The 26156-nt window shown below is 28.8% G+C and overlaps 3 protein-coding genes and 1 pseudogene across 14 annotated transcripts; 1 reads left to right on the top strand and 3 right to left on the bottom strand.

Moving 5' to 3' along the window:
• Positions 1-6963, top strand: LOC130956283 (replication factor C subunit 3-like; annotated as a pseudogene).
• LOC130956282 (B3 domain-containing transcription factor VRN1-like) lies at positions 6857-8030 on the bottom strand. Its single transcript, XM_057883323.1, has 2 exons — positions 7789-8030; positions 6857-7645 (listed from the first exon to the last, which is right to left on the bottom strand). The coding sequence occupies exons 1-2, from the start codon at positions 7861-7863 to the stop codon at positions 7169-7171; spliced, it is 552 nt and encodes a 183-aa protein (XP_057739306.1). The 5' UTR covers positions 7864-8030; the 3' UTR covers positions 6857-7168.
• Positions 8031-8649: 619 nt separating this feature from the next.
• On the bottom strand, positions 8650-11858 carry LOC130957996 (B3 domain-containing transcription factor VRN1-like). 2 transcript variants are annotated; one of them, XM_057884867.1, is made up of 6 exons: positions 11729-11858; positions 10360-10930; positions 10092-10243; positions 9717-9966; positions 9155-9276; positions 8650-9017 (listed from the first exon to the last, which is right to left on the bottom strand). In XM_057884867.1, the coding sequence occupies exons 1-6, from the start codon at positions 11831-11833 to the stop codon at positions 8772-8774; spliced, it is 1446 nt and encodes a 481-aa protein (XP_057740850.1). In that variant the 5' UTR covers positions 11834-11858; the 3' UTR covers positions 8650-8771. The 2 variants fall into 2 exon arrangements, with proteins under 2 accessions (XP_057740850.1, XP_057740851.1); XM_057884868.1 differs by having other exon boundaries at positions 10456-10930.
• A 10819-nt stretch (positions 11859-22677) lies between these two features.
• On the bottom strand, positions 22678-25789 carry LOC130954542 (uncharacterized). Of its 11 annotated transcripts, XR_009076340.1 has the most exons (7): positions 25640-25789; positions 25252-25513; positions 23832-23878; positions 23650-23694; positions 23372-23438; positions 23102-23196; positions 22685-23002 (listed from the first exon to the last, which is right to left on the bottom strand). XR_009076340.1 is itself a non-coding variant. In XM_057881301.1 (5 exons), exons 1-5 carry the CDS (start codon positions 25706-25708, stop codon positions 23179-23181), a joined length of 438 nt encoding a protein of 145 aa, XP_057737284.1. In that variant the 5' UTR covers positions 25709-25789; the 3' UTR covers positions 22678-23178. The 11 variants fall into 11 exon arrangements, 7 of the variants coding, with proteins under 7 accessions (XP_057737284.1, XP_057737282.1, XP_057737279.1 ...); XR_009076343.1 differs by lacking the exon at positions 23372-23438 and having other exon boundaries at positions 22682-23002; positions 23832-23875; XR_009076342.1 differs by lacking the exon at positions 23372-23438 and having other exon boundaries at positions 22689-23002.
• Between the last annotated feature and the right edge of the window lie 367 nt (positions 25790-26156).

Genomic DNA, 26156 nt, shown 5'->3' with positions numbered 1-26156 from the left:
GAATAGGAGAAATGAAGCAGTTGATGTGCTTTCTAAGATCTATATATGATCTTGCTCGCTTAGAGGATGAAGTTGATTTCCTCACAGCTCAATCAGAGCAAGACCGACAGAAAAGGAATAATGTCAAATTCTGGCATGTTTTTCGATCAAAGGAAATCAGATTGGCTTTTCTTGTTGGAGGAGGGCTTCTGGTAATAATGCTTGTTTCCTTTTCTTTTATTGTTTAATCTTCTTTTTAAAGTTTTTTTACAAGATAACACATGTTTTGGTCTGCGACTTTGAGTAATAGGCTAAAAGAAAATAAAGCTAGTGTTGCCTAGAATAGAAAGTGAAGCTTCAAAATAATTTATCAATTTTGTATCTGTTTTTGTCATCTTTTGCATGTAAAAAAGTTCACAAATGTTTCCGAAACAATTATGTATGATCTAAAGGAAGGAAGTTTAAGAGGGCTAGAGGAATGAGGAACAGCGAAGGACTTAGGATTTAAGTTGTATTGTTTTTGTATTTTTCTTCAGTTTTTAGTTTTGGAATTTAAACTTGAGATTTATTTTGTATTTGAGTATTAGTTTTTTAATGTATAAAACAATTATAGCAAAAATTATATGTCTATAATTATTATTTGATTTGTCTTGTAATATAAGTTTGGTAATAAAAAAAGGACTTTTTTTTTAAATTTACAAGGCTATAAAAGCGTGGCCATTTTTTGTGATAGCTACGCTTCGAAAGCGTTGCTATATATCTCTATCACTACGCTTCAAAAGCGTGGCCATATCTTTTTTTATTGCCACGCTTCAAAAGCGTGGCCATATTAACCACATACGGCCGGGAGGCCATTTGTAAAAAGTGTGGCAAAAGAAAAAGCGTGGTGACAGGTCACCAAAAACGTGGCGATAGAGCAACCGCCACACTTTCCACTTTTTAAAACTTTCGACTAGTGAAAAATTTTCTACCCGACTGGACTCCATACAAAAAAAAGGAAGGAAAAAAAAGGAAACGCGGGCTTCCCTTTCCCGCCACTAAAGGAGAGAGATGCGCTTAAGTGCTTAACCTAACTCGTTATCGAGCCCTAAACCCCTCACTGGCGGCCGAACAGAGCACTACCCAGTGAGCAGAGGCAGGTGTCGTTTTTCTCCGTTACGCAAGCTGCTTCTTATCTGGTTTGTACCATTGCCCTCGTTTCAGCGTTTTTTTAAATGTGATTAGCGAGTCACTGGTTATTGTTAATCGTTCAATTTGCAATTTCTTCCTGTTATGTTCTTCCCTCGTTGATTTCCTTTACTGCAATTTGTGCTCTTTTGATTAAGTTCTATTAAGACGTACTGAAAATTTGTTTCTTTATTTTTAATTTTAATGTTTTGGTGAATAGCCTAATTTCTCTCAACTTATGGCTTCTCTCTCTCTTTTGGTGCGAATTTTTGAAATTTTTATGTTTTTGTATTTGATCTATGCAAACCCTAAGTTTTAGAAAATGTTCACACTCCTATCTCGCCTCGCCTCGCCTCTCGTCGGCTTCTCATCACTCATTACGGTGTGCTCACGGCTTTCCCTTCGCCGTTCTATCTTCGCAACACTGATGGCTGGTGCCGATAGCTCTTCCTGGCAGCTCTAATCTTGTCATTCTCTCCGGCAGTACTCTTCACGTTCCCGGACGAGTAGTTTCTCTCCTGCATGCCATTTTTTTCTTAATATTTATTTATTATGTATTTTCTGCAATTGTTTTTGTATTGTTGTTGAAATGTCTGAAGTGGTTGAAATTGTTAATTGTTGCATAAATATATTAGGCGTTGTGTTATTGAAATTGGCACAGTTGTTTGAAAACTGTTTTGGACAAAAATGAGAATTTTTCTTTAATATATATGCCACCAACCTGCCAATCCACCAAAAAACGGGGTGGATTATATCTAGCCTATTTTTCTTTGGCAAGCTGGGCTGGTCCAGCGCCCTTTCTGGCAGGGTTTGGTGGGCCGGGGCAGGGCAGGGCGCTTTGCCATCTGTACTCCTGTGTGACATGCGCATCTCTTTCTTCTTTGACTCATGGTTGAGTTTGAACACTTGAAGGCTAACAAGAGGCATAAGGCAAAGGGATGTTGTGGGTGGACAAGTACCGGCCTAAAACTCTCGACCAGGTTATGGTCCATGGCGACATCGCACAAAATCTCAAGAAATTGGTACTGCTACTTCCTTTTTCTTTCTGCATGTAAATGTAATTTAATCAATCTGTTGCTTAAGTTTTTAATTTGTTTACTATTATTATTGTTATTCATGTGTGTTTGGATGTGTCTCCCTGTGATTACTTGTTGCAGGTTACAGAACAGGATTGACCCCATTTGCTCTTCTATGGGTCACCTGGTTCTGGCGAGAAAACTCTAATAATGGCTCTTCTCCGCCAAATGTTTGGGCCTGGTGCTGAAAAGGTTCTTTTCTGACCTTTTTATTTGTTTGCTTGTTTTTCGCTTTCTCATGTGCCTTATTTGTGTTAAGTGATTTGCTTTCTGAAAAAACGTAAAAGGAAATTTTGTATAACATGAGTAGTGAGTAATGTAGTTCAGTTTTGGTTTATTGTCTTGGCGCCCGCAATATGATTTGTTCTAATTTTTTTTTCATATACATTGTAGGTGAAGGTGGAAAACAGGACCTGGAAAGTGGATGTAAGCTTCCTTCTATTTACCGAGTCCTTCTTCCTTATTTTGTGGCTTATTAGAAATACTTCCTTATATTATGGTTGGGGAGATTTTCTCTGATAAACTTTCAAGTCCTGAAGATGCTGATATCAACATGTCACTAATATGTGATTTTAAAAGATTATAATTATTCAAAGAAAAAATATTCTGAGGCAAATAATATGTAAACTATATGACTTGACTTGGAAAATAATGAATGCCTCAATGTTCCTCAAAATATTTGTGTTGATCCTTTTAACTTAAAAAGATATCCCATTCCTATAAAAGTTACTCACTGTTGTGTGTGCTTGCCACAGGGGATCACACTTGTTCAATTTTGGGTTATTTTCCCCCACATGTGGATTATGATGCATAACAGATTATGTTTGAATTATATTCAAATGGTTTACATATATAGCAATATGAATAATTGGCAATTTGACATTTTATAAATTATTTGTTTCTATTTTAAAGTACTTGAGAATTGGTTTCAGGCTGGTAGTAGATCGATTGATCATGAGCTGACAACACTATCAAGTGCCAACCACATTGAAATGAGTCCAAGTGATGCAGGTTTTCAGGATAGATACATTGTTCAAGAAATAATCAAAGAAATGGCTAAGAATAGACCCATTGATACCAAAGGGAAGAAAGGATTTAAAGGTAACTTGGATTCTTTGTTTTTAATTTTTTACATGAGTATGGTTTCAATCAAATAGGAAGTAGGCACCTTCCAATAGTCAACTAAGTTTGGTCGGATTTTTTGCACAATTTTGTCATCGTGGTTCCTGTATTTATTCATCTTTTGAAATATTTTATCTTGGACTGTTATATTGCTGTTTGATCTGGCATTTTCTAATTGAAAGTATTCTTGTTGTCCCTTTATTTTTGGCAATGCTAAAGGGGCAACCGCTTTCCCCTGGGGTTTTTATAATTAATATATATGGACTAAAAGCTTTCGCTATGCCTTTCTTATTTTTTGTTGACAATTGCATTCTGATATTTTTGTCCCATATCAGTACTGGTGCTCAATGATGTGGACAAACTCTCTAGAGAAGCACCACATTCTCTCCGCCAAACCATGGAGAAGTACAGTGCTTATTGCAGATTGATTCTGTGTTGCAATAGTTCTTCAAGGGTCACAGAAGCTATCCGCTCTCGTTGTCTGAATGTGCGAATAAATGCACCAAGTGAAGATAAGGTCAGCACTTAATATATGCTACAGTAGCTAGGGGAAGAAAGGAAACTATCTTTTGCTTTCCAGTTTCTATAAGAAAAATATTTTTCATCATTGTGGCTCTTTGCCTTTCTCTGGTGGGGATGTACTAATTAGTAGCTTTTGTTACCTAATTTCCTATTGAAGTAGGCACAATATTATGCTGATTAAGAAAGTTGGAAAAAGGAAATATAATTGAGTATAGAATGAGTTTGCTTATCTGATAAATGCAATGTTTGATTTACAACTATCTCTATCATTACTTTGTGAAGCTTTTCTGGCATGTTCTCTACTTAGAATTTTAGATATGCTTGTTAACCACTGCTATTCAGTATTTCAGTCGAGAAAAACTCATACTATTTGTTGAAGAAAGAAAGAAAACTAAGAACTCACTCTTGTTAACCACTGATAATAATGGTATATTTTGGCTGTTTGTTTCAATATATCTGAAGCTGCTCTCACTCTTGTTTAGATTTTGAATTTTGTACAATATGATATAATATAATATGCTACTGACCAGTATCCAGTATCCACTGTATATAAGATAGTGTCAAAGGAGTACTATTATTATATTGATTATATCTTCTCTAGTTTTCTGATTTGAGTATTTATCTGTACTTAATCTTTGGGAATCTCTGTGGCAGATTGTTGAAGTTTTGGAATTCATTGGTAAGAAAGAAGGGCTGCATCTTCCCCCTGGTTTTGCTAGTCGCATAGCAGAGAAATCAAATAGAAATTTAAAGAGGGCCATATTGTCTTTTGAGACTTGCCGTGTACAACAGTAAGCCTCATGGATTTCTCACCATATTGGATGCATCACCTTAATTCATCATCTCAATTCTAAGGCACAACTTAATGGCAACTGCTGCCATTAATTCTATTTCATTTTGTTGCATGTTTCTGTGTTTCTTTTAGGTATCCTTTCACTAACAAACAAGCAATTCCCCCAATGGACTGGGAGGAATATATTTCCGAAATTCCATCTGATATAATGAAGGAACAGAGCCCAAAAGGTTTGCTTTATACAGAGTTTACCCTCTAGATTTTCCTCATAAATATTTTGCTAGAGCATTGAAATCACAATCAGGTCTACTGGTTTCATATTCAATAGTGTGCTCAATTTAATCTGAATTTCTTCACCTAAGTACCTTATGTGTCATGCATTACATCTCTTATCACAATGCTTAGTCTCTCACACATATATGCCTTATAGGTTGTTTCTAGTTCGAGGAAAGGTGTACGAGCTGCTAATCAATTGCATTCCCCCAGAGATCATTTTGAAGGTAAATGCCCTCCTTTGCAAATTTTCCTCATTCCATTCTAAAACTTATATGGGAAGTATTAAGGATACTGGATGCAGAACTAGGTCTGGTTTAGCTGATCCAGAGCATATGTTGTGGTTAAATTCTATTTTACGTGACTAGTTGACTCATTGACTTCAACTTGCATCTGTTGGCTGTTCTTTCAGATGCTTCTTTATGAACTGCTGAGGAATTGGATTATGAACTAAAGCATGAAGTATGCCATTGGGCAGCATATTATGTAAGTGCTTTAATATATATTTATACAGTAGAAGATTTTGTCTGGCCGTTTTTTCCTCTATTTTGAAGTATGGAGTCTCTTATTCTTTTTTCCCTTTATTGGAACAGGAACATAGAATGCGACTTGGACAGAAGGCCATTTTTCACATAGAAGGTATTTTTCCATTGTGGTCAAAGTCAAATTGTTAGCTATATCTTGTGAGCTTGTGGGCTAACCATTGCAAATTCTTATAGACAATTTTTTTATCTATATTAGCATTTGTAATGGTCTAAATATGTGAGTAGCAATGGGGTTATACTGAAGCAACCCCATACTAAGGTATTCTTGGCCACCAGGAGTGACTTTTCAAGATATGATTATAAGCACAATTCATGTCTCTCCTGAAGCATCCAAGAATCACTTATAATCTTATATACTATGATATATGTATGGCCTGTACAAGAATTTATTGCTGACGGTATATTTTTCTTTTTGCTCTATATGTTGACAATGGCAGCGTTTGTGGCTAAGTTCATTAGCATTTACAAATCCTTCCTGATTTCAACATTCGGCTGAAGATCTAGCAATGGTTTGCTGTTCATGCTATATGACAATGCTACATTCCTGCTGAAGATCTAGCAGGAATTAGATTTTCTTTATAAAGTGATTTTATCTATGAAATTTAAAAAAATACGACAAAAAAAATAAGTGATAAGAACAAAAATTTAATTGATGTAGAGGAAGAAATCTAAGAATTTCCTTTTAATGATATGATATGGAGAAAATAATTTACAAGGAACTGAAGGAGTAAGTTCAATTCTCATCGTCTATGTTATGTAACTTCAGTGAGTGACATGATTTGGCGATGGCCCATATAACTGAAATGATACCTCTCGGTTTCATCGTCTGTTGTTTCCCTTTCACTACACAGTGACACAGTTGAGAGTCTCTTTATTCTATCATGCAATAATTCCTAACTGAACTGGATTTATATATTTATTTTTCAGCCAATATTTATTTTGACCATATACTTTATATTTAAATTTGGTTTAACCTCTAATTAAACCGTTTGAAGCACTAGGCCTTCTGTATTACTCGGTTGCCGGCCATCCAGTAAAATATTTGGCCCATTCAATCAAAATTTGATGCAATGAACACAACTTTGTTAGTGGAGTGACATGTGTCATCATGTCGCTATTTTAAATCACTTGTGCAACTATAGGCACACTGTCACTTGCAGATGGACCACCATTTTATATTCATGCGTATAATTCTTCCACTTCCAATTTGTTGTATCGATTTTTAGCAAATTAAAAGTGCTTCGTATCTAGTGGTCTGGGACCGAACCTACTAGTTATCAAAAGAGGGATTCTTTGACTTGAATTTCCTTGCTTCTTGAACAACTTTACATGTACACCATAAAAATTTGCATAGAAGTTACTTGTAGCTAAGTTCAAGCTTCAAACAACACAGTAATTTTTATTCATTTCAACAAAATTTGAACACAGCCTAAGAACAATAAGATATTTATTGCATAGTTACATGAAATGCAATACGGTCTGGTATGGCACGCATATGCGTACGATACATATTTGGTGAATTTGTAACTATGATTTATGCATTTTAGCCACAAAGGATTACATTAGAATCTACGAAAATGAAAGACATACATTAGAATCTACGAAAATAAAAGGATGAATTGCTCATGAAATTACATACTATCAGGATCAGCTCTGGCACTTTGAATTGTTGGCATCTTAAGACCTGTCTCTTAAGATTGACTAGCTTCTTCATTGTTGCAACACTGCATCCAGTTTTGTTTATCAGGGCCCTTTTCTACATCTCCAGTTTTGACAGAACTCCTCAATATTTTACTTGTAGAAGGAGATGATACTTCTGCTGCTGCTTTCAGTCTTTTCCTCGGCCAGCCTCGTGGCGGCAGTTCATTCAAGATCTCAATCGAATTGTCATCGCCAATGTGATCCAAGGAAGGATAGTTTATTTCAAGGCCATAAATGATGTCAAGAATGTGTACTTTAATGTTAGAAGTTTCATTGTACACAAACATCAGCAGATTGCCATTATCCAAAGCGTAATATGAAGCAAATTCGTTCCAACCATTTTCAAATTGAATCACACCATCATACAAAGACCAATCTATCTTCCATGCAGTGCCATCTGGAGGCTTCAGATACACTGGATTTGGAACACCATCACCATATTTCTTACTGAACTTTTCTGGTAACTTCTGCAATTCAAATGAAAGTATGAAACTAGTCTTAGTAACAAGCATAAATGAAGAAACCCTTACAAGGGAAAAATCACAAAGAGGAATGCATGCATTAAATAATATTATAAGTAAATAGGATATGAAGTGAAGAAAATGCTTACAAGGTTTCCATCTTCAACGCTTTTTCCGAGACCAATCTTGAAGAAAAGGATATCAGAGGAAATAGAGGAAGCCATGGATGTTCTTCTTGTTCACAGACACGGTCACAGTTTCCGGTAAGAAGACAAGTTAATTGAAAAAGCTAAAGAAGATAACAGCAACAGAAGAGTATTTAGGAGGTGGTGGATGATGAAGTTGCCATTTTACCCTCAATATGAGTTGTCTCTACTCTCATGAAAGTACTCAATGCAATACCAACTCTAACTCGCTACTTATATAAGCAGTTATATATATACACACAAAATGAGAAAAAACAACACACACCGTATAACTAGAAGTGATAAACCAAAAACTATATTTAAACTCTTAATTATAGAGGATTAAAATTCTAGTGATAGTACCTAAAAATAGTTTTATCTTTAATGTATCAATAAGGTTCTTAAATGTGGAAAAGACTCAAAAATTATTTTTAAAAAATTTTTAACTTCTCCAATTTTTATAAATTTTATTTGATAAAATAAGAAAAATTTTCTCTCAAAATAAAAAGCACGAAATTAGTAAAATAGTATTCTAAAAAAAATCTTATAAATATTGGAATTATAATAGACATAAAATTAATTCTAATTAATTTATATTTTATTAATTTTCAATCTTTTTTATAATATACTATTTTAATGAGTTGATCGATTAGATTCATAGGTAAAAATCCATGAAAATTCTGTTTCACTTTTTTTTATCCCTATGACCAAACACAACCATATCTTCACTTTGAGAGGATAAACAATGCAATCATGAAGTGACAAAACAAGTAAAATTAAAGCACTTAGTTCATACATATATATATATAACTAGTGACACCAAAAAGGATAGGAATCCAGGATACAGTAGAAGTTTGATTCAACAAAAGAAAGGTGATACATTCTTCACAAAATTAACTTGTCTAAGAATTACGAGCTCTTAGTTCCTGAAGTTATAATATATTAGCCTAGTATTGGACTCTACAGACATGAACATTAAACAGATTTTTTTTATTGATGAGCTCAAAAACACAAACATCTCCAGCTTCTAATTTATTTGCTCTAGCAAAAGAGCTCCAACCAGCAGAAATAAAGGTGTTTCTTGACGATGGATTGTAGATTATCGTAACAGGCCACAACTCCTTTCCGAACTGTAACTTCACATTCTGCTGATTCTTTTTAAAATATTTTCTGTAGAAGATAGCTGATAAGTTCTGCACCACATTTCATTTTTGAATCGCTATGGTTAAAAATAGTTATAAACTTACAATTTGTGAAATTAAGTATAAACTAGCACTCAAAAAGTTTGTATGGCATATTATGTTTTGTCACAGATAAGAAATAAACTTACAGGCCTTGATCTTCTTGGATCACTGTCTTTTATCTTGACCATGAAAGAGGGATTCTGTGAATTGAGCTCCTTAACTTCTTTCAGGAGCTGAATCTCATGAGTCACTGATTTGGAAAGTGACTCTAATATCATAACAGATTGTAAAAAAAATTAGCATGAATCTTACTTATGGAGAGTTTACAAGCTATATCTATAGGGTTGGAGACCAACAAAAATTTTATCATAAGATTAGTTTATATAACAAATTGTGATTACATTAAAGACCAAATATATAGTTGCTGCAGTTATAAGCTAATTGCATTCTCAGCCAGAACTAACAATAATTCTCTTGAGATTGGGATTCTACTGCTATAAATGTTTAGAGGAAGGAAAAATTTAAAGATTTGTAAAATGTACTCCAAGTCAAACACAAGATCAATTAATTTTTTATATATTTTTTTTAATGAGGATAATGCTAAATTCTATTCCATTATTAAAGTTAATTACGTTTTCAATGTTGGACTGATATCTTAATTTTTTTACAGAATAACAAAGCTTAAAAATTTCTAAACAATTGCCTTACCGCGGCGTTGTCGACGACAAATATGAACATCAAGCACTGGATCTTTTCTATTGACGAGCTTAAACAAACAAACATCTCCGGCTTGTAATTTACTAGCTCGAGCAAAAAAGTTCCAACCAGCAGACATAAAGGCATCACATGATGATGGTCTATAGATCAACTTAACAGGGAACAACTTCTTTCCAAACCTTATATTAGCATTTTGTGGATTATTTACAAAATACTTCCTGAAGAATTTAGTTGAAAAGTACTGCAGCACATCATATTTATGTCATTATCGTTAGAAATAAGACAAAGTTTGAAAGAATGATAGCACATGGAGGTTCACATGATATATAATTTTCAACACGGATATATGTATTAAATTATACTTACACGTGGTGCTCTCGTTTGAGACAGTTGCTTTATCTTGATGATGAAAGAGGGCTTTTCCCACTTGAACTTCTTAGCTTCTTTCAGAGATTCATGTCTTGCAAGATAGGGACTAACAGAAGATTCAGAATCTTTTCTTTTTCTATTTCTTTTGCCTTGTACATGGTAAACAAAGAATCAGAAGCTACCACCATAATATACAAAAAGTAGTTGCAAGTAATAACGGTTGAATTCACAAAAGAAAAGGATGATCCAATCGTGAGACACATACCATTAGAATCTTGATTGATAGACACTGGTATCTTATGGTTTTTCTTTTCAAATTTAATACCTTTCCTGATTTGTGTGTCATTTTCCAACTGTCTACCTTTAGAAGCAGATGACACTGGTGTTCTCAGTTTTTTCCTCGGTTGGCCCCGGACTCCTAGCACTGGTTCATTCAATATTTTCTTCTGCCGTACCTCGTTAAGTCTCATGTTTTGAGTGTTGGGACTGCTATCCACATCTCTAGTTTGTTGTTCTTTTGGCCCTTCCACCGACTGGCCCCTGTGTTGTGGCGGGTGTTCTTTGATCTGATCATTGACAGGATACTTTATTTGGAGGCCACTCATGTCAGATATTTGTACTTCAATGTGAGAAGTTCCAATATTATACTCAAACCGTAACACATAGCCATCATCAAGAGAGTAATATGCAACAAACTCTTTCCAACCTTCTTTAAACAAAATTCCACCATCATGAATGATCCAATCTACTCTCCATTCAGTACCATCTGGAGGCTTAAGATACAATGGGTTTGATAGGTCAGAACGATATTTTCTAGTGAACTTTTTTGGTAACTTCTGCAGTGTTATGAATATGATGTTAATAACGATATTAACAATAAGGTGATATACATTACTATATCTTCACCAAGATGTTGACATGTATTATGTTAAATAATTTAATCAAATATGTCAAGCCATCATATAGTTACATTAAATCCTCAATTCATCCTTCACCGATAATTATAAATAGTGCAATAAAATAGTCCAAGCATATTAGTCCTAAATTTTGTATGTAGGTAAAGATTAATTTTTCACCTATTTTAAAGGAGAGACTAATTTCAAATCTCAAAGGACTATTTTGCAACATGAAAATTAGTAGTGACCAAATCAGTAATGATAAGAATCAGAACATATGCACAATGAAAAATGATTAGTGAAAGTGTTACCTGATTATTTTTCATTAACAATAATGTAGATTTAATTATAATTACTTTTGTAGTAAGAATACATCAGGAGTACATAAGATGTAACCACTTAACAAATATATTTTTAGGTTTTCATTTCATCTTATGTATTTTTTATCTATTTCTACTGCAAAATTAATTATAATTAAGCCTACATTATTGCTAATGAAAAATTATCTAGATAACAAGAAGCGATGAACAGTAACACTATTAATTTTAAAGAGCTTACTATTACTATCTTTGCAGCTAAGAAGCCATGCATGTGTGTTATTCTACGAGAAAAGTGTTTATAAAAAAAAATCATATGCAGGGGAATAAAGAGAGAAACTATTATTAAACTTAATAATATCTCAAAAGATACACAGTTTAAAAGAAAAAAGAGGAGATGGAAACGACGATAAATGCTTACAAAGTTTTCATCTTCAAGAGTTTTTCCGAGGATAACCTTGAAGAAACGGATCACAGGAGAATTAGAAGGAGAATGGTCGTTTTGTTGATAGTTAGAGGAAGCCATAGCAACGGATGATGAATGGATTTGACTGTTATTGAGGTTCATAGTCTTCACACCGCTGCTGGTTAAATAACTTTATTTTAGGATAATAATTAAATTACAAAAATAACAAGTGGGTACTAAAATTAGTTATATATATTTTAATTTATTTTATGTATTATATATTTTTAGATAATTTTAATATATATTTAATATAGTTTAATAAATTAAAAGGATCAAGTTAAGGTATAGATTCATTCATAATTGATTGCAGAGTTATATAACGATAATGGATAATATCTACTGAACAAACAAAAAAAATAGTTAGAATTTATCTTGTAATTTATTTTTTTTATCAAATATTTTCAAAATGGTAATATGAAACACTATTAGACAAATTAAACAAAAGGAGAAGGTGTATATGAAAAAAAAAAAAACAAAATAGAGGCATAATGAAGTGGTATGATAATTGATAAATGTTAGTACATAAAATAAAAGGTGAATACTAATAACCAATTGAGTTAAGTTTGGCTTAGTTTAATAAAATTTTTATTTTATAAATGTAGATTATAAAAATTAATTTTTATATATAATTTTTTAAAAATTATAATATTTATATTTAATAAATTAAAAATATTTTTTAATAAACATAAGTAATAATAAGTGTATTTGATAAAATAAATTTTAAAATTTATAAATATTATAATGAATATTAATGTAAAAATTAAATTTAGATATTAATTAATTTATGAGGTTATATTAAATTTTTTAATTTTAATAAGTATAAACAAATTTTAAAAATTTTTTTTGAAATATTTTAAAAAATACTCATAACTTTTAAAGGTTACAAACACACTCATATAAACTTTTTTATTTACCAAATATAAAATAAAGTGTTTAAAATTTTTTTATCAAATCAAGTCTTAATGTGTTTGATAATAGATTATTACTAATGAAAATATCGAGAAAGACAGACAAAGGTGCTAAATAATTAAATCAAGAACATTTAAGAATAATATACTAGAATATTAAAAAAAATTAAAATCAAATTGAATTGAAATTAGAAACTAAGTTGCATCCTAATTAGAAGGTGGTAGAAACTACAAGAATCAAATTGTTTTTCGAGTACAAGACAACACAACATTCATGAGAAACGAATAATCATGAATTTAAAATTTTAAGTTGGACTAAATTTGAAGAATTTAAAGTAAATTTGAATAAGAAATTTGATTAGTCAAAATTTTTTAGCCCATACAATTTATGGTCAGCCCGATTAGTTAAATGGGCTGATCTGTTTATCATTTTATTTAATTTTTTGAAAAATATTTTGACAAATAATATCACTTTTAGGTCAAAAATTTTAAACAAATAGTATTTTTTTTAGTCGATGGGTCAGATTTTCGAGTTAATCGGGCTCGACTCATTTAACCTAAAATTTAAACGAACTTAATTTTTAGAGGCAAACCACACCCATTTAAATGGATAATTAGGCTGGCCCGATAGGTTTAACCCATTTTGACGGCTCTATTTGTAAGCGGCAAAAAAGATTTTTTGATATATCAAAGGTACTTTAAATGATGGTATTTTTTATGAAAATACTAATGAAATAAATTTTGTTGATTACACTAAGGGTGAATGGGTTGAAGATATTGAAACAAAAAAAATACTTCAAAATTTGCATTTTATCTTGATTTTGGTGTAATTTCATAGTCTTCGAAAAATAATTAGTAGTAGCATTCTCTACAGTAAAAACAAAATATATAGCAACAATAATTAAGCAACGAAAACAGTACAGGTAAAAAGAATATATAGCAACAAATTAGTTATTGCACTTTTTAAAAATTTTGTGTTTCATGGAAGATTGAAACATATTGATATTTAATTTCACAGAATTAAACAATTAATGAATGAAAAAGAAATTTTAATTGAATATTGTCTTGCTAAAAATTAAGTACAGTCATAGATATCTTTACAAAATTGTTAAAAATCGAGATATTTAACAAGTTGAAGGAGATGCCAGAAATGATTAATTTTATAAACTTAGTTTAAGAAATATAATGTTAGATAATTAAATTAAGAATATTTAAAAATAGTACAAATATAATATGTTAGATATTACAACGTGCTCAAAACGGACTACACATACGATGAAAATGTGACAAAAAAAATAAACAATATAAATAATACAGTCGCCATCAATTTTGTTATGGAAAAAAATTGATATTTTAAAGATATTTAGAAATTTGATTATGCCTAAAAAAAGACGAAAATTTAATTTCAATGTATCCTTAATACATTCATTTAAAACCGTTATTTTTTTGAGTATATTATGTCAATTATTATGATTTTATTAATATTTATTTTTTTAGTTTTTTGTTTTTATAAATTGCAATAAAAGGATATTATTTACACAAGAATAACAAATAAGGGCAAAAATTTAAGAAACTTACTTTTTTTTTGGAACGAACATAATATATCTATGATAAAAACTAAACTAAACGCAGTGATATCCCTAATAAATTGTAGAAAAAATGTATTGTTAAATTATAAACTGGAGCTTGTTATTTATTAACTTCTGACCCTTTTTAAAATTATTTTATTCATTTATGTTACCACACAAAAACAAAACAAAAAATAAAAAAAACAAACGGGTCAAAATGTCATCAAGATCCGTTGTTCTTATAGTAATCCTAGGTACGGTCACAAATAATAATAATAATAATAATAATAATAATTTATATACTAAATGACAAATAATATTAATGATAGAAACTTGAAAACTGATTAAAAAATTTAAAAATAAAACATGCATACTTTAAAAGTTGAAATAAATAAAATAACACTGCACAAGAAAATAATTGACCAATAATTTTAAATAAAAAAAGAAAGATAAAATAAAAAAGTTTGTTGTCTAGTGCACTAATTTATTATGGCACCTGTATTGTTGTGCAGTACTTTAACTACACGAACACTCTATGAAGAGAATGGCAACAATCTTTTTAAATTTATTTGTGCAGCACATTATACTCTTTCTTTTACAGTGAATTATATGATAAAAATGGTAAATTTATAGTTTTTTTTTTTATAAAATTAAATAGTACTTGAAAAAATTAGAATTTATATTTTAAATAATAATAAGATAATAAAAAATAACTATAAAAACTAAATTATATTTTTTATATAATTTTAATTTATATAATAAAGTTTTTTTTTCATTTCATAAATATATTTATTATTTTTACTTTTTTATTGATATACTATTCTCTTTCATTTTTTTTACTTTACATACATTTGTTTTTTTTTTGTTTTTATTATTTTATATCTTATTTATTCATAAATACTTGCAACACAATTCAAATATATATGCAGGTCTGAATTTATTCTATTCAAAATATTAACAAAGAAAAAATATATTAAATATAATTTTTATTGATATAGAAGCAAAAATAGTATAATCTTTTTTAGAATTTATTTATCTTACGTTCTAAAAATACATATTAAGATTATAAAATAAAAAGTTTTTATTGAAAATATAAAAAATGACAAATCGATCTTTAACTTTTTGATGTGACATTTAAATTCTTAAACATTTAAAAATATATTTAAGTTTTAAATATTTTTAAATTAAAATCTAGACACAATCTCTAGATTTAATTTGTTTCATTTTAAAAATTCTCTCACATATATATTCATATTAACCAGGTGAGTAAAATAGAAGTCACATATAATTTTTTCGTTGACCAAAGTGAACATAACCGATCGATATGTCCAAATTTAAAAAAATGCTAGAGATTTAAATATATTTTCAAATTTTCAAAAACTTAAATGTTTACGAATCAAAAGATTAATAACCTATTTATCTTTTTCTCATTTAAATTTTTTATGCATTTATTTTATAGTCATTAAATAAAAATATTTAAATTTTTTTATTAATAATAAACTTATCATATATCCATAAGACATATATTAACTAAATCTTTTTTTTATGGGTGAACTGATGATTTTTTTTATGAATATTATATGATAAAATAAAAAAAATTGAAAAAAGAAAAAAAATTGCGTTCCGAAATTTAAAATATACCTAATATTAAATATGTCTATTTTGCTTCAGATTTTGAACTATCACTTTTCTTCTCCAACTTATTTTTTTATTAACTGTGATATTCTCTGCAGAAATATATTTTTGTAGTAAAAAATATTCGCTTCTTAAGTTCACTACATCACATGCCTCTGCCAATGCATGTTTGTTGATTGGATGTTTTGTTGGTCCAATAAAAAATCTTGAGCCTTAATTTTGGTCTTGAGTAATATTGGGCTATATTAGCTAGACTTCTTCTATTTTTCTTCTGCTTTTTTTTTATGTTTTCCTTTTTTTATTGATGGGACTGAATTTTTTTTCGCCCAGAAAAAAAGTGCAAACTAAATTATCAACTACTTTTTTTTTAAATATTATGTTAGACAAAATTCGGCATTTACACTAGAACTTTAAAAAAATTCAAAATCAAATTAAATTAAAATTGAAAACCAAATTACACCCTAAATTAGATAGTAAAAACTATAAGAATACAAATTATTTTTCTAGTGCAAGACAACATAATATTTATAAAGAATGAAAAATCATAAATTAAAAATTTTAAATTAATGACTAAACTTAAAAAATTTAAAGCAAATTTAATTATAAAGTGGAGCTTGTTATTTATTTACTTCTGACCCCTTTTTTAATTATTTTATTCATTTATGTTAACTCACAAAAAAAAATAAAAAAATACAAACGGGTCAAAATGTCATCAAAATCCGTTGTTCTTAAGTACTCCCAGATTCCAAGGTACCATCACAAATAATAATAATAATAATTTATAGGAAGATGTATTTATGGGAACTAACAAAAATATTGAAAAGGGGAATGCATGCTGTCAAGTTTGAACAAGTAAAGAAGAATAATTGACGACGGAGAATCCAAGAAAGAAAAGAAAGAAAAAATAAAAATAGCGGGTCTACATGCACTGGTTTATTATGGCACCTGTATTGTTGTGCAATACTTAACTACACCAACACTCTATCAAGGGAATGGCAACAATTTTTTAAATTTGTGCGTGAAGTAAATTGTAAAATTAGTTTTTAAAAATATTATTTGTTTTTTAAAATAATATTTAAAAAATATTTGTAATTAAATTTATTTTTTAAAAATTTTAAATTAGTCATCTTAACCTTTTTATCACTTCGATGGTTAATAATATCAGAATTTATGAATGTAGAATAAGTTAAGTAATATCACAATATACATCTAGTAGTTGTAATTGATTATTAATATGATTAATTTATGAAATTAGATTAAATCAATCTCAAATTAAAAAATTTCAATACTTTAAGTTCTTTCTTCAATTAGATTTTGATTTAATTTAACTTCATAAACTTATTATATTAATAGTTAATTAAAATTTCTAAGTGTATTTTATAATATACTTAATATGTTACATTAATAAATTTTGACATCATCAATAAAAAAATGATAAAAAAATTAATAAAATTAATTTAAAATTTTTAAAAAATAAATTTAACTAAAAAAAGTTAAAAACCAATTTAAAAAATAAATAACTTTTTAAAAATTAATTTGACCATTTGCCTTTTATTTGTGTAGCTGCACACAGTATATTTTTTTTTACATTCCATAAATATATTTATTATCTTTACTTCTGCTGATATATACACTCTTCTCCTTTATTTTTCTTACTTCATATACATTCATTTTCTTGATTTTTATTACTCTATGTCTTATTCACTCATAAATACTTGCAACACAACTCAAATATATATGCATGTCTGAATTTATTCTATTTAAAATATTAGCAAAAAAAAAAAATATTGAAGATAGTTTTTATTGATATAAAAATCAGAATGGTATAATTTTTTTTGGAGCTTATCTATCATATATTCTAGAGGCACATATTAAAATTATAAAACAAAAATTTTTTTATAAAAATATAAAAAGTTTAAGAAAAAATGATAAATTGATCTTTAATTTATTAATTCACAGATATTTAAATCTTTGAAAATTTAAAAATATATTTAAGTTTTTGACATTTTTAAAAAATTTAAACACATTGATCCTCGAGTTTAATTTGTCTCATTTTAAAAAAAAAATTTCACGTGTACATTTGTATTAACTAAGTCGGTATAATAAGAGTCATATTTGATTTTTCTATTGAGTATGACAGACCCAAGTGAACATGAGAGATCGAAATGTCCAAGTTTTAAAAAGAGTAGAGATTTAAATATATTTTCAAATTTTCAAAAACTTAAATGTTCGCAGATCAAATTAAAAGGTCAATGACCTATTTATTATTTTCTCATTTAAATTTTTAATGCATTTATTTTATAGTCATTAAATAAAAATATTTAAAATTTTTTATTATTAATAAATTTATCATGTATCTTTAAAACATATATTAGCTAATTTTTTTTATGGGTGACCTGATGACTTTTTTTTATGAATATTATATGATAACATGAGAAAAAAAAAGTTGAAAAAAAAATTTGCGTTCAGAAATTTAAAATATACCTAATATTAAACATGTGTATTTTACTTCAGTTTTTGAAGTATCACTTTTCTTCTCCAACTTATTTTTTTTTTATTAACTGTGATATTCTCTGCAGAAATATTTTTTATGTAGTAAAAAAAATTCGCTTCTTAAGTTCTTTTGCTTTTATATATTTTCTAATTTTTGGCCCTCTTCTTTACTTGTGATGCTTTTAAGAATTTATAGAGCATGAAAGATATTTGATATGATTGTACCATATCTTCTAATTCATTTCTTCATTTATTTAAAATCTTTTGATAGATCAAAAAGTAACCGTTGATGCTTTTTTTTTTGTGACTGACCGTTGATGCTTTATACCTTCATTTAGTGGATAAATCATCGACAATTCCAAGAAAGAAAAGAAAGATAAAATAAATAGGTACGTGGTGTACATGCCCTAGTTTATTATGGCACCTGTATTGTTGACTTCTTGTACAATACTTAATTAACTACACCAACACTCTATGAAGATAATGGCAACAATCTTTTTAAATTTGTTTATGGAAATTGCAAACGCATTAATTAATGATAACTTCTAAAATATATTTCCAATAAAATACAATTATGAAGAAGATATATAATAATTAAAGTAAATTTACCAATTAAATTCTATAATCTAAATTTAATTCAATAAATTAGTTATTTACATGATATTTTAGACATTTAAAAGTACTTTAAATATTTTGACGTAACATTATTTAAAAAAAAAAATTTACTGTTTTTCTTTGAAAAATGCTAAAATGACTCTCCTCTTTTTTATTTATAAAATACACATTTTTCTCCCTCTATAACTTTTAAAAAATCTTTTTTTAAATTCAGTTTAAATTTTTTGTATTAACTAGTGTTAACTTTATCCATTTTTTAAAAAAAATATTTTTTACAAAAATATCTTCTAACAAAAATTTTATTTTTTTTAAAATTTTACTTACTAAAATATTTTTTAATAATTTTTTTATCTTCTTCAATAATTCTTTAATTATTAAATTGTGATTTTACTAAAATTTTCGTTAACAATTATAATAATATTTTACTAATAATTTTTTTATATCAATATATATTATTTTAACATTAAATAAAAAATATTAATAAAATTATTTTTCGATATCAATATATATTAATTGTTATATATATATTAACAGTGGTCACATTGCGGTTAGTATAGAAGTTTATGTATTAATTTAAATTAAATAGTATATAATTTTAAATTATGATTAAGTATATCTTAAATAATATTAAATAATTAATTAACTTAAATAATATTCGAAAATTTGGAGATTACATAGTTTTAATGTAACTTATAGTTTATTAAATATAAATTTAAAAGAATGACTTTTACAAAGGTGAATAGTTGTTTATAGTTGTTCAATTATTAAATTAAAATAAAAAATTATGTATAATACAAATTATTTTACTAATATTCTTAGTAATAATGATAATAGCTTAAATTGTATTTTTAATAAAAAAAGTCTTATAAAGAACACTTACTATAAATACAAAAAAAAAGAGCAAACTCATTATTATCAATTTTTTTTCGTTTTCTTGTCAAAATTATTTTTCGTCTTAATTTTGTAATTTTAGATTGTGTGATTAAAATAAAATACATTATCGTTGTTAATTTATTTATCTACAATGTACGACAATATCAGTGAAAGTCTCCTCTTGTCGGTATGTTATTTATCTCCTCGGGGCACATTAACATCTTCGATCGTCCTTGACCTCTTCGTTGGCACAACTCAGTCGTCATCCCATCACCGTAGAATCAATCAGTCTTCTCGTTTTTAAAACTCTTATGTCAACGTTTTGAAGTCGTCCGTCCAAAAACGCCATTCTCCATCGCTAGCGTCTATGCTTATTGGGAGATAAGTTCAAAAACAAGACTTTGGATCGGCAGGTTGAAATGGGAATATGAAATACGATAGGGTTTAATTTGGATTAGCATATTATCAATATTATATAATACTAAAATAAAAAAAAATACACAGTGCGTATATAATATTATCAATACTATATAAACTATCTTTATATTCATTTTTCTGTGCGTATATAATATTTAATTAACACATATATAATATTTTGTTAATACATATATAATATAAAATAATTTATAAATTATTTTTAATTTATATATAATATATAATTAAATTTAATAAATTCAATTAGAATAAATAATAAATTATTTATTTTATTTCAAATTTTATAAAAGAATAAATCAATTAACTAATATAATAAATTATAATTAATGTAGTATAATTATAATAAATTATATTAATATTTAAATATTTAATCAAATTAAATAATTAATTAATTGATATAATTAAGTTATTATAATAAATTATATTGAATAATTAAAAATAATTAAATTAAAAAATATTCTCCGTAACATGCCAGCATCATTATTAAATGTAAAAATCCAATTTTTATATAATAGAATAGATAAAATGGCAATGGTAAGATGTAAGAACTAACTTTGTTAGTGGAGCGATATGTGTCGCTATTTTAAATGGGTTTAAAGGAAAATTCTACCGTGATTATGCACATTTCAGCATAGTGTGCTGACTTCATGTGACAATATGAAAGAACAACATGTGGGGGTGAAAATGGTATAGATCTTTTTCAATTTTTTTAATATTTAAAAAAATAAAATATGATCTCTTATAATTAATTTTATAAATAGAACAAAAAATAAATATAAAAAATAATAATAAAAAATAAAAGATCATAATTAATATCATCTATTTTTTTTTTTTACCCAAGATAGGATCCACTTCCTTATAAAAAAGAGCGAAGCAGGAAAAGCATTAAGTTCTGAGATTGAGAGTAATTATACAGTAATTTTTTTTTTTTGGTCGGTATACAGTAATTAGTTTTATAACTAGGTGTTAGGGTAATGGGCCATTAATTTGTGGGCTGTAGAAACTTTATATTTTAAAATGCATATAAGGGCCATAAAGGACAATTTATTGAGTTCTTGTTTTATTTAACATTGGGTTACCAATGAATGTGGCATGAAGGGAATCATTATTGTTATATTGATCCATGATTATGATGAAAATATAAAAATCAGTAAGAAAGTTCGGTTTAGTTTAATTTAATAGGCATATCATGAAATGTGGGATGACAATTAGTTTTTGTTTTAGATGGAATCATTGATTTTCTATAATAGAAAAAATATTTTTTAAAGTACGGTAGAAATAGAATTTTTTATTTTTGGTTAGGGTTTGCTAATAGAATTATAGTAATTAGACTTAGATCCGTAAATCAATTATACTATATATTATAAATTTAAAAGTATTATATTGTTTATAAATTAGTTAGACAATATATAGATTAATATTAAATTTAAAAACTCATTTATAAAAAAAAACTTTGAATTTGTGTATAATTTAATATAATTATTTAAAAATAAAAAACAAAGAAAAATAAACAACAATAATAACAAAAGTTTTGTGAAGTTAGTCTCTTTTTAAATATAACTCATATATTTTCTAATACCTTTATATAATAAAAGATTTTTTTTATATACTTTATCATAAAATATAATCAATTCTACGAAGTTATGTTTATTTTTATTTATTCGCGTGAATAATTTTCATAAACAAAATATTCGAATTTTAAAAAATAGATTATATTTGTTTGTTGATTTTTTTAGTAGAGGTGAATTATAGTGTAATTTTTGAAGTATTTTTTTTAGTGTATTTAGATATTTTTAAAAAAAAAAAGAAAGAGAAAAATTAGTTGAAAATGAGAGAAAGCAGCGGTTCCACTAAAGTCATCAGAGGAACCATACATTTAGGTCAGGATTCTTATTAATTCTTGTTCTTTAATTAGCCACTTGAGGTTTTTTCAGAATGTTCTTTATTTAATTTTTTTTGGGACCTTCTTTGTTTTTTATTTATCTTTGACCAACATCAGACAACCCACCATTAGGAGTGTATATGGACCGTGCCACACCGAGTTTGACTTAACCTAAATTCGGCTCAAAATATAGACTGAGCCTAATTTTTAGACCCTAATATGATCATAGACCTGATAAAACCTATGCACCTTCGAGTCGGGTGAAAACCGGGTCTTTAGCATGTAATAATCACCTAATCTCTAACTATTATTTCACAATTCACATAGTAAAATTCACTTAAAAAGATATAACAAGAATCAACCATTCTCTAAAATTAAAGCATAATCATAATCAATACTAATATTGTCTAATAACACCAAATATTTAAATCAATACAAATAACAAATATTATGCATTAGTCTAAAGTCTTATGCATTTTAAACATAAAACATTAAGTTATAATCTTATAATAACTAATAACACAAAATATTATGGTTTACAATATTTAAATTCCACATAAGAATAACCATCATCCATCACTAATATCACAAAATATTAATTGTGTATGATGACCGGACCACCAGGCCGAATTCGAACGACCCGAATTATGGACCGAACCCGACCCAAAATAATGACCGAATCTATTTTTGAGACCCTTACCTGACCCCTAAACCCGATGAAATTACACTAAATTAACCCCTAAAGTATTCGGGACCGGGCCGAGTCGGACATGTACACCCCTGCCCACCATGAACGAGAGCTGGTCCATTACCTAACCATCTATAAATTAGTGATTATCTTCTAATTATTTATTCTTCACAAAGCAATCAAAATGAGAGCAATGAAATTACTTTACAGATCCTATAGTCTCGTACTCACATTTATTCTCAGCTCCACACATCAGTATCTGGCCATGACACCACATGTATGTAAGCATGTGATGCTCATAACCACCATCAGCACCATAGAATCTCCTGTAAGTTCCTCCCAAAATTGAAAAAACGTGAGTCATGTTAACTTTTGCATCAATATCTTATATTTTCTTTCGTGAATTACAAACTCTCAAAAATTTAAACTTAATAATTTCTGTTTCATACTGACACCCTACCAAGACAAATAAAGATGCAGATTGGGTATAAAAAAAAGTACCCAAATCATTTAGATTTATACGTGAATATCCTTATTGAAGAAGGGTGTAGATTCCATTGCGGCATTGCTATAATTTGAACAATATGCACTATGAAGCTCCTTAATCATAGGAACGAACCAGTTTCAAGCATTGAAAAAGCACTACATTGTTACTTGACAAACAATATCAGTTCAGGAAGATAATCAAGAAACAGTGTAAAAATTGCACCAAGTACAAAAATAAAAATAAAAGCAAACACTATTTTAAGAATATACAATAGATTGATTGGTTTCGATACCCTTGGTTTGGATTCCCTCCTTTCTGGATATAAGACACCCAAACCCTGGAGAAAGAAAGCAAAAAAAAAAATTGGAAAGTGTCATGCCAAAAATTTAAAGAAACTAATTTTCATGAAAAATTGTTCTCAATTTTGCTTATTTGAAAATAAAAGTTAATTTTAAAAAAGAAAATAACACTTACAAATGCCTGCTTTGGCATCCGTCGAACGTCTCTATGTCTGATTTCTTCTGCATAAAAAAATGAAGCATTTTTTAGTAACATTACAAGTTTTTCCTACTTACTCTCCCAAGGGAAAAAAAAAAAATAGAAAATTACAATATTTGAAAAGTAGTTTATGGATATCATAATTTGAAACATTCCACATACAAGTTCTGGCTGTTTTATCATGCAGCAACAACAATGGAAAATGTGTGGTGATGATCAACCCCCACCCCTTCTCTCTCCCTCCAAAAAAAAAAAAACAAATGTTATATAGCTGGTTTGAATGATTATGAAGACCCGAAAAAGTTCACATAGATGCACACTCGTTCACATTTGAGGATAGCATTAACAAATGTTAATATATTAAGACAATGTTTGGACAGAAAAACTATACACAGAAAGTCTTCATTATAGAAACACAAAATTGTACAACTTCCTAATAGTAGAGACAGAAAGTATTGGTATCTGTGTCTTTCTATTTCCGACACAGAATCCAAACGCCATCTAAGAGATCTTTTTTAACCTCCACCGAATACAAATCAGTCATAACTATGTACTACTACAAATCCTTCAAGAAAAAGAAAGCACAATAATGAGAGAAGACTCAATTTGATTTCTGAAGTTTTACCTCATAGTAAGTTTATTTCCTTGGTTTTAAACATGATCAATTTGGTCCTAAGCTTTATAACCATGAATCTTAGTTGAGTTTTTCGTCACCAATCCAGTTAACAGAATACCTATGTAACCAACAAAGCATTATTGAAATAAGACTACCACTGTCAGGTGGAGTATCCCTACATTTAGTAGACTTCCTCTCAAGTCTCAACTCAGACAGAGGGAGTGGAAAGAGACTGATGCTACTACCAATAACAGGTACCGGGTGAATCATACATATCTAGCGAGAACCCTGATCCTCATTTCAAGTCGAATCTGAGTAAGGAATACCAGCAAGGGTGGAAACACTATGGCAGCTGAGCCACTACACTAGTACAAAGGAGCAAGCTCCGGTCCCAATTAAGTGTCATTGTGCCTTCTAATGGCTGACATTGCATAATTTAGTTCTTAAAGGATAAAATTAAGTGTCCTAACTACCAAATTGAGTTCAACACCTTTAAATTTAATATTATATGAAAATGGAGACTCATACGCAGTTGTCTTAAAGTGAGATTAATAGAGAAGAACCATAGATGATAAGTTAATCAAATTTATCAAACAGAAATACTAAAGGACCATCAGAATTTATTATTTTTGGCCATCACTTATCCATAAACTCAAATCCTTTAGGAGTAGTAACCTTATCTCCACACCCGCCTAATGTAGAAAGAAAACTATTTTCTTCCTTTTTTTTCCCTTTTTTTTATTCGTTATCAGTGAGAGGTGTTAGGTGATTCAGACTTACCCGTACGGAAGAGATCCGTTTGGGTAACGGTTTGAAGCTTCCAACCGTCACCGTAGCTGACAAGAGTGGAAGTTGGACCAAAAACAATTGGCTCTTCACCGTCTTTTACTGCCTCTATATACAATGCAGATGGAAGCCCTACTTCCTCCGTCTTCAGCCTCATATTTATCAACTCCACCGCCGATCCCGCATCCGTGCTCTCCGCAAACCGCCGCGTCTTGCCGGAGCTCGTGCAGTTCACCTCCAGGTACTGCACCCGCTGCTGCGTTGCATCAGTCAAGATCAAAATAAGATTGGATTAGGAGAGCTGCGAATTCAAGAAGGTTAATAACAGATAATAAGACATGAAAAATGATGAACGGAATGATCACAGAGAGAGAGAGGGTACAGAGGGTCGGCGACGAGGAAGAGGAGAAGAGGTTTGCGATGTTGGGGATAGGGTTGACTTTTCGGCCATCGGAATTCAACGGAAACGATACACGAAGTAATGAAATTTGTTTTCGAGCTTTTTCTTTCTTTTTAGCATGGAATGGATAAGTGGTTTTTTTTTCTCTGTTTTTTTGGGATCGAGGAATCCACCAAAAACAAAAATAATATTTTTTTATCACAATTATTTTTTTATTTTTGAGAGTTTTTAACTTTTTATAGTTTTGGTAGAAATATTTTTGTTTGTGTCTGAATATTTTGAAAAAAATAAGCTATAATTTTTGTCTATTTTATTTTTAAAATTGTTACTTGATTATAATGGTTGCTGATTAATTATTTAATAAGAAGTTAGAAGAAGTACTTCCTTAGTACTCCCTTATTTTAATATCCTATTTTTTAATTTGACATTAACTTATCTATCTTATTATACATGAAGATTTATCAAAGATGCGTGCAAATTGATGTGTATGTTAGTGAAT

The sequence above is a fragment of the Arachis stenosperma genome, chromosome 10 (genome assembly GCF_014773155.1).
Source record: "Arachis stenosperma cultivar V10309 chromosome 10, arast.V10309.gnm1.PFL2, whole genome shotgun sequence".
Classification (NCBI taxonomy): domain Eukaryota; kingdom Viridiplantae; phylum Streptophyta; class Magnoliopsida; order Fabales; family Fabaceae; genus Arachis; species Arachis stenosperma.
The sequence above is the reverse complement of the archived record's forward strand: the minus strand, read 5'-3'. Positions and strand labels throughout refer to the sequence as shown.

Bases quoted from the DNA above. Each gene is read 5' to 3' on its own strand.
- LOC130956282 (XM_057883323.1), bottom strand. From the start codon at position 7,863: ATGGCTTCCTCTATTTCCTCTGATATCCTTTTCTTCAAGATTGGTCTC. The intron at 7,646-7,788 runs GTAAGCATTTTC...TTTGAATTGCAG, and splicing joins GCGTTGAAGATGGAAACCTT to AAGTTACCAGAAAAGTTCAG.
- LOC130957996 (XM_057884867.1), bottom strand. From the start codon at position 11,833: ATGGCTTCCTCTAACTATCAACAAAACGACCATTCTCCTTCTAATTCT. The intron at 9,967-10,091 runs GTAAGTATAATT...GATGTGCTGCAG, and splicing joins CTCAAACGAGAGCACCACGT to TACTTTTCAACTAAATTCTT. The intron at 9,277-9,716 runs GTAAGGCAATTG...TTATGATATTAG, and splicing joins TTGTCGTCGACAACGCCGCG to AGTCACTTTCCAAATCAGTG.
- LOC130954542 (XM_057881296.1), bottom strand. From the start codon at position 25,708: ATGGCCGAAAAGTCAACCCTATCCCCAACATCGCAAACCTCTTCTCCT. The intron at 25,514-25,639 runs GTACCCTCTCTC...GATGCAACGCAG, and splicing joins TTCCTCGTCGCCGACCCTCT to CAGCGGGTGCAGTACCTGGA. The intron at 23,695-23,831 runs GTAAGTGTTATT...TTCTTTCTCCAG, and splicing joins GGATGCCAAAGCAGGCATTT to GGTTTGGGTGTCTTATATCC.